Genomic DNA, 7,518 nt, shown 5'->3' with positions numbered 1-7,518 from the left:
GCAGTGGGGAGGAAGGCAGAGGTGCCCTCCGGTCTAACGCGGCCTTCGGAGACGTGTTTGGGCCTGGCTGTGTCCCCGTCACGCCACACCACGGGCATCCGTTCACGGCCGGCCTTCTCCTCTCGTTCTTTGTAGGCTGACCCAGGTGAGGTGGAGCCGCTACAGCCCCAGTTTCTTAGAGCCAGAAGTGAACAAGGAATTGTATCAGAAACCTCAGGAAGAGCTGTCTGAGGAGGAAAAGGCAAAGCTGGAGCTCAGGGCTGTTCGACTCATAAAAGCTGCACCTCCCTCTCTCTCCAGCTCTGTGTTCGGCGACCCCATGATCAGGTCAGAGAAAGCATCATCTCCTCCTCTGTTACAGCCAGATTCCATGAAACCACAACGGGTGGGAGCTGTGCTGCCCTCCTCAGCAGTCCCTTGCGCTGCCCGTAACCTTCTGTTACAGCACAGTCCCTTTATTCAGGTTAATCTTTTCCCACAAAGCCAGTCCATTGACTGACAGTGATTAAAGATAACTCCAGCAAATCCATCGGCACCCAGATTTAACGATGGGAACAACACAAGGTGGGGGGGATATTTCTGTGGGTGATAAAATCGGAATTTAAATCAGGTTGCATTTGGCTCTGTGTTTACAGTAAATTCACCAACATGATGATGAAGGATGGAAATAAAGTGCTGGCCAGAAGCCTCATGGCTCAGGTGAGAACTCATGTTTCTTCTCCCTATTATGTTGAAAACAATACAAAATGGAAGGCTGGGACATCAAGCTCACTGGAATGAGGAATATTTCCCTCTGCATACACATTACTCTCACCATTATTTTATGTGATAAGACAGATGTTTTGTACAAGCCCCAGCCTCATTTAGCTCACAGGCCAGGTGGTGATAGCTTAATGGAGAGCGTTATCTTCAGTATCTCTTGTACTGCATAAACTCAGAATACCCTTAAAAGCATCATCTTTTCAAAAAGATCTTCCTACCAGCTCTTTCATGCCTTATCTTCTGTACAATGAAGTCCCACAAATGTGTCATCTCTATGACACAGCTTTGACCCCTGCCTTGACCTGCAGTAACGGGCATTAGCTGGTGGCCCCATCTGGTGTGTTCCACCCTTGAAACGGGGATAGGCATTGCCCAAATGTTCCCCAAGGAACTGCTGATTCCTTGTGATAGAAAAAGATTCAGGCTCTGGGCTCTTCAGTCCAGGCTTTGGAGGGAAGGATGAGAAGTGCACACAGACCTGTATTCTTGTCTCTGCTTTTTCCCTGCTCTTCCCTGGCTCCTGGCCCAGGTTCGTGCTACCTGGCCTCTTCGCCGCAAACACAATGTCTGATAAAGAGACTGAAGAGCTGGAAAAGCGTGAAGTGAAACTTGTTTTAGAGAATCCCTGACTGGCCTGTTGCTTATAGGGCTGCTCAGGTCAGAGTGGGCTGCTTGTAAAAGTGATGTAACTTCATGGGGTGGGATAATCCGTCTGCTTTGCACATCTCCTTTCTTGTCTTTGTCTTTCCCAAGACTCTAGAGGCCATTAAGAGGAAGCAGTTGGAGAAGTACCACAAGGCTCCAGAAGCTGAGAAGGAGACAATTGAATGCAACCCTTATGTCATTTTCCACCAGGCTCTGAAAAACTGCCAGCCCATCATTGGGCTCAGCAGCATCACAAGAGGAGGCAAAACCTACCAGGTGAAACGGGGGACCCTGGGAGCACATCTGGCTGGGAGAGAACTGGCTAGGAAAGCAGATGAGCTGGTTTCCACCCCTTCAGCTCAAGCTTTCCCATCCTTGGAAAGAGGGAGCCACTTTCCAGTCTGGGTTGAAATAGCAGCTAGAAACTGTCCAGGATCAGGCCTCCAGCCTGTGAGCAGGGTAATTCCCCTGTCAGCAGCAGTTTCTGCTTCTCTGCCTAGATCAGGAGTTCACAGCAAATGTTGTCCAAGGAGACAGATATCAGTGATGGGAAGCAAAAGAACTGGCAGTCTTAGGACTATCAGTCCCATCCTCTGCTCCATGATGTTGCCTGGAGAGAGGTCCCAAAGCCCTGGAGCCGGTCACCATAGCAGAAGGTCAACCACATACAGTGCGATATCTAAAACAGGACAGAACGTGTCTTTAGGGGTTCTGCAACACACGAGACCTGATGGAGAAATGAGACGTGGAGGCGTTTCTCTGTCATCAGCTGAAGGGAAGTAGTGCCCATCAACTGTCTCCCACCTCTGCTAGCACAAACCAGCCCGGATCCAGCTCCCAGACAGGCCAGAAATCCTCACAGAGGCCAACGTCTGCTGGCTGTACCCAAGGCTAATCAGAATTTCTGTTTTGATGGCAATGGCCAGTTTCTATGGGCAGAGGAGGTGAATTGGCACAGAATAGCTGTTGGGAGCTGGTCTTACTGCAGAGAGTAGCACGCTGCTGGTCTGCACATGTGCATCTGGACTTGTATGACTGCTGGAGAAGAACAGGTTACTACCCCCTCACCATGCAATAACAGGATTTTAACTTTTCCCAGGTCCCGGTCCCTCTGAAGGACAATCGGAAACGCTTCCTGGCCATGAAGTGGTTAATCACTGAGTGCAGGGAGAACAAGAAACGTCGGACGCTGATGCCTGAGAAGCTCTCTCAGGAGCTGCTCCAGGCCTTCAAGAACGAAGGGCCCATCATCAAGAAGAAGCACATGCTGCACAAGATGGCAGAGGCCAACCGGGCTTACGCCCACTTCCGCTGGTGGTAGGGACTCTGTGCACGGGACACGGTGCCACCACGGCCTGGTGAGCAGAACCCCCGGGCTGGCTGCCTCAGAGAAGCTGTGGAGAAGAGGGGAAGGTGGAGGATCCCTTCCAAACAGTCTCTGAACTAAGGCAGGGACAACCCATCCGATCCCCATAAAGTTAATTTCCTTTGTGCTTGTTTGGATGGGGGAAGGGGGAATCTGAAAGAGTTACCGACCTCTGCACAGATGTTCTAGTTATTTCCTAACCACTTTCCTGTGAAGACAAGCCTTAGATGTTTTTCTTGGAGCAATGCTGTTCAAAATAATCTTCCACTTACCTGTTTCCTGGGGACTTGTAAGTCTCTCTGCTCCTGTAATCAGCGATGTTTTTGGCTGCACAGCTATGAGCAGAGCCGGATTTTTTTTTCCACACCATAACCAGCCTCAGCGTGATTGGTACAAAAGGCAATAAAAGGCCCTTTTTGATTGTTGCTTCTAGTCATCAGCAGCATTGTCTGCACAGATGTGATGGGAATGTTAACAGAAAAAATAAAACCAGGTTTATGGGGAAGGTTTCCTGATTCCAAACCTTTGTCTCTGTTGGCCAGTTCTCACTGCTCTTTCCAGCTACCCTGGTTTCGTAAAGACACCCTACACCGGAGGAGAAAATGAGTAGCACAGCCTTAGGGAGCAACATTTAAGTATTGTTCATAGCTGCATAGAGAGAAAGCAGGACACGTGTTAGTGGAAAACTTTTATTAGAAAAAAATCCTTCAATAGACTATTTTGTTTTGTTTCTTCCTCTCCCATTCTTATAAGAAACATACCGTAGCTGAAACTCGCTAATTTCTGAAAAAACCATGACAGTTACTGTACAAAACTTAGAAAACCTGCTCCTAGCTACATGTGCTGAGGGACACGTCCTGCTGCAGGCTGCTCCATGGCAGGTACTGGTGGCTCATGACCCGTGGGGGCAGGCTGTGTGCATGCAGGAGCAGCCAGCGTGCTGGAAGGAGTCTGGGAAAAACAGCACTTGGCTGAGCTGCTTGTGAGGCCACAGTGTTTTCTGTGACTTGCCCCAGAGAACCAGGTACAACCTGAGGTAGAAGATCTCCCCACTGGCTCTCAGGTCAACCAAAATGTTCTCAGCCCAAACTCTGCTTTCCTTAACACCCACATAAAATGCTGGTTTGAGCTAGAAATTTTCCTTAGCCCATGCTGGCAGCAGCTCAAAATTAGACAAAATCAGTGGGAGAACTTGCTGGGTTAAATGTGTCCTTCCTACCTCTCCAGACCTCAGGCTAGAACCAGTTGCAACCCGACAGGCACAGGTACGTGCCCAGGGGCTCTAGCCAGTAGAAATCCTATTTACAGGAAGTGCTAGAAAAACATTAACATGAAAAGAAATTCAAACTTGGTATGAAGCTTGCTGGTGAAAGTGCTGGGGACATCTCTCCACCTCTGCTGTAGAGAGGTTAATCCGCCACTTCACTGTAATAATATTTCTGGGCAGCGTCCGTCATCTTCCAGTCGGCAGCCCGAAACTCGATGATCTCCAGCAGCAGGAGCTGGGACAGGGAGCTGAGCCCCTCCTGCAGAAGGAAGCCGTCTCGGAGGAGGGAGAAGAGCTCATCCATCCGCTGGGAGTTCATCTTCTCCAGCTGCTCGCCGATGCGATGGAGCTGCAGGACCAAGCAGTCCACCTTCAGAAGGAAGAGAAGACGGCTGAGTACAAAGGAGTGGGGAGCTCTGGCCCATCTCTGTGGAGGTCCCATCAGCCACTTATGGACCAGCTCAGCCTTTTCCCTCTGTTCTGCATTTCCAACAGGTGACAGGAGAAGCTGAATGTTTCTTCTGGCAAGAGCACTGGAAAAGCACATCCTGAACTCCCCTGTCTGCCAGAGAAATGCACCCGCAACAGGTGGAAAAACGTTAATTTCCTGCAGGATGTCCAAGAGATGATGGCAAGGCTGGAGCAAGGAGGTGCCTCCAAGAACAGATGGAAGTGGTTGGAACGTGAGCTAAAGCTCTTAGAAAGCCCTTTTTTGAACTGGTCCTTGGCCGGACAACAGGTGCATTAGCAGCCCCTCTTCCCTGCACTCACCTCTTCCTCCTTCTGCAGGCTGTCGGGCTGTGCCAGCCGGAACAGACAGTCGTAAACGGGGTTCACCAGAGCCATCATGGGCATGTTGTTCACCTGTAACGAGGCAGGAGCTATTGTCACCTTGGGGCCAGAAAGGGAGGAGATTGCAGCTGCTTTAACTAGTTGTTAACTAGTCCTTTGCTGCTCTTGAATTTCGCTGTGCTGCCAAATGCCCTATCGGTGGGATTTATGTACGAGACCAGATGTTCCAATCTCCAGGAACTGGAGGAGCTGAACAAATGATGTAAAAAACCATCTATTTTTAAATACGAACAGGTAGTCATGGGAAATACACTTGTTGCAACGGTGTTTTTCCTGCCTGCAGCTTTACTTGCATCATTTTTACATCTACTCCAGGCAGGCATCCAAGTACTGCAGCAAAGACCTGCGGAAAAACTCCATTGGTACGTGGGCTAGAAATCATGCGAGCACCCAGAGATCCTGCCCGGGACCTCACAGCAGCTGAACTAGTTCCATCTGGGAAACATTTGGGAAGACGCAAATCGGGGGATTTCAAACATGAGGTACAAAACAAAGAAGTTTGGACTTCATGACTCGTTCCCAGAGATGGCTCTGCCCCTCCAAGCCTGTTCGCCCACCCATAGGTAGCACCAAGCCCAGCAGTATCCTCACACCGAGAACCAGCTCGGTCCCCCCTGCAGCCACAGCCCTGGGCTCCATCCAACATCTGTCTGACACCCTTGTCTTGGTGGCGACAGTCCCCCAGGCCCTTCTGGCAAGCCCAGGCAGCAGCAGCAGCTCTGGCTCCTCACCCTCAGGTAGTCGAAGATGTTGCAGATGAAGGTGACGTAGCAGATCCATGCCTGGAGTGAGCGGGTGCGCAGCTCCTCCCTGTCCTTGTACTCCTGCTGCAGCCGGTTCAGCAGGCTCCTCCGGAAGATGCTCTGGCCAACTTGTTTGCTCTCTGCCTATGAACCCACAAAAGCAGGACAGGTGGGTGAAATGGGGCTGTGAGAGGGGAAGGGGGACGCTGTTACTTGGGTGATGCAGGACCAGGCAGATACTCTCCCATGATTGCCCAGAGAAGCAGGAAAACTGCAAGTAACTGTGCTTGCTGGCTGCTTGCCTGGATGTTGGCACCGCAAGCGGCAGAAGAGGAAAACTGGCTGGAGGGGCGTTCGGGCTGGAGAGAAGCCTCTCCTGGTTCAGCCCAGGGACAACCCATACGGCTTAAGTGTCCAGAAATGAGTAGCTCTCACCTGGATGATGGTGTAGCAGATGCGTCCCGCCTCCTTGCTGAACACGCAGTCTTTGAGGGACTGGTCCACTATAATATTGGCCACTTTCTCCAGGTCCACGTTGCTGGGGTCTGCAGAAAGGAGAAACACTGTCAGGACCCGGCACTCTTTGTGCTGTGCTTGCTTTAGGGTATCTGGAAAGCAAGGTTGGTGCAGGGCCTGGTACAACTGTGGCCCATGGTGCAAAACCTCGTGCTCATTTCCACTTCAAGAGTCACAGCCCGTCTGCACCAGCTGCTTTGGAGACACCATCCCCAAAGGTGCATGGTCCTCCCAGGCTAGAGACACAGCCGTCACAATGAGAAAGCGATGGAGGAAAGCAGATAATGCAGGAAACAAGAAGATGGTCTGAATCTGAAATCCCAGCACTGCTTCAAAGTTAGGTTAATGAAAGCCAGATGTGCAAACTCCTGCTTGGTTTTGAATACAGATGTGACTGGTGAGTGGGAGACTCCAGCGGCCAGCAGGATGAGACGGCCCTGCAGGAGGGAGAGACAAGAGAGCAGGGACTAGGCACTGGAGGGGGATGACACACCGTATCCGCGGAGAGATGCTGCATTAGAGCAGGAGAGGATGGTGCCCCAAAATCAGGGAAAATCCCAACAATGAGAGCCCAAAGCCGAGTTTGAACCGTGACACCATTAAACACTAGAGAGAGGGTCACAGGGGGCAGGAAGAGACAGGGAGCAAAGATGTTCCTGGAGAAGATTCATCAGTAAGACCCAGTCAGGGATGAATAGCATTCATAAAACAGCTTTCCTACACTTAGCAATTGGTGTTCCTAAAGGGATCCAAGCATCCGGCCTCATCTGCCAGCCCTGCCACACGTGGAAGAGGAGAAAGTAAAGAGCCTGCTAACCTTTGAGGGCTGTTTTCAGCAGCTTCTGAGTCTCGGTATCGAACGACTGTATTTTGTACTCTTCTTTGCCTGTTTCCCCCATGACTGGCTTCCTCCAAGGGCAACAGTCAGGCTAACAGATGGGCTAGCGACAGTTCCTGGGGAAAGAGCACACAGAGCTTAGTTGGCCAGAGAGGCAGACCTTCACCCGGCAAATCCCAGCTCACGCTGAGCACAGGCTGTTATCCTGAGAGCTCCCCACCCCAAGGAAACTCCTCTGTTATTAGGGCACTCAACTTTGGCCCTAGAACTGAGCAAAGCCTCACTCACACATCTTTTTAAGCCTTATTTTCTAGCAGTCTATGATAGGACTACATTTTCAGAGCCTTTACCTTTTTCTGATATGAAACATGTATTGCAGTCTTGTTGATCTGCAGGTTCACACGGAACAGCATACCCAGGCAGCCCAGAAATCTACCCATCTTCCCTCAGAAGGCTTCCCTGCAGCTGTATCACAGGGAAGCACACGCAGGAACACCCCGTGCAGCCGCTCCCTTGTGCCTCTGAAACA

The 7,518-nt window shown here is 50.8% G+C and overlaps 2 protein-coding genes across 2 annotated transcripts; one reads left to right on the top strand and one right to left on the bottom strand.

Moving 5' to 3' along the window:
• Positions 1 to 135: 135 nt before the first annotated feature.
• MRPS7 (mitochondrial ribosomal protein S7) lies at positions 136 to 2,861 on the top strand (the record flags this gene model as incomplete). The annotated part of the gene is made up of 4 exons (XM_009864660.1): positions 136 to 327; positions 636 to 699; positions 1,516 to 1,683; positions 2,507 to 2,861. Coding segments are annotated over 4 exons (646 nt in total), but the record flags the coding sequence as incomplete, so codon positions are not given.
• A 1,109-nt stretch (positions 2,862 to 3,970) lies between these two features.
• On the bottom strand, positions 3,971 to 7,108 carry MIF4GD (MIF4G domain containing). The gene is made up of 5 exons (XM_009864659.1): positions 6,969 to 7,108; positions 6,071 to 6,180; positions 5,624 to 5,779; positions 4,812 to 4,904; positions 3,971 to 4,410 (listed from the first exon to the last, which is right to left on the bottom strand). The coding sequence occupies exons 1-5, from the start codon at positions 7,048 to 7,050 to the stop codon at positions 4,183 to 4,185; spliced, it is 669 nt and encodes a 222-aa protein (XP_009862961.1). The 5' UTR covers positions 7,051 to 7,108; the 3' UTR covers positions 3,971 to 4,182.
• Between the last annotated feature and the right edge of the window lie 410 nt (positions 7,109 to 7,518).

Source organism: Apaloderma vittatum, unplaced genomic scaffold (genome assembly GCF_000703405.1).
Source record: "Apaloderma vittatum isolate BGI_N311 unplaced genomic scaffold, ASM70340v1 scaffold26942, whole genome shotgun sequence".
In the NCBI taxonomy this organism is placed as follows: Eukaryota; Metazoa; Chordata; class Aves; order Trogoniformes; family Trogonidae; genus Apaloderma; species Apaloderma vittatum.
The sequence above is the reverse complement of the archived record's forward strand: the minus strand, read 5'-3'. Positions and strand labels throughout refer to the sequence as shown.

Bases quoted from the DNA above. Each gene is read 5' to 3' on its own strand.
- MIF4GD (XM_009864659.1), bottom strand. From the start codon at position 7,050: ATGGGGGAAACAGGCAAAGAAGAGTACAAAATACAGTCGTTCGATACC. The intron at 4,905-5,623 runs GTGAGGAGCCAG...GCCTCGTTACAG, and splicing joins ACATCTTCGACTACCTGAGG to GTGAACAACATGCCCATGAT. The intron at 4,411-4,811 runs GTGAGTGCAGGG...TTCCTTCTGAAG, and splicing joins GCCTGCAGAAGGAGGAAGAG to GTGGACTGCTTGGTCCTGCA.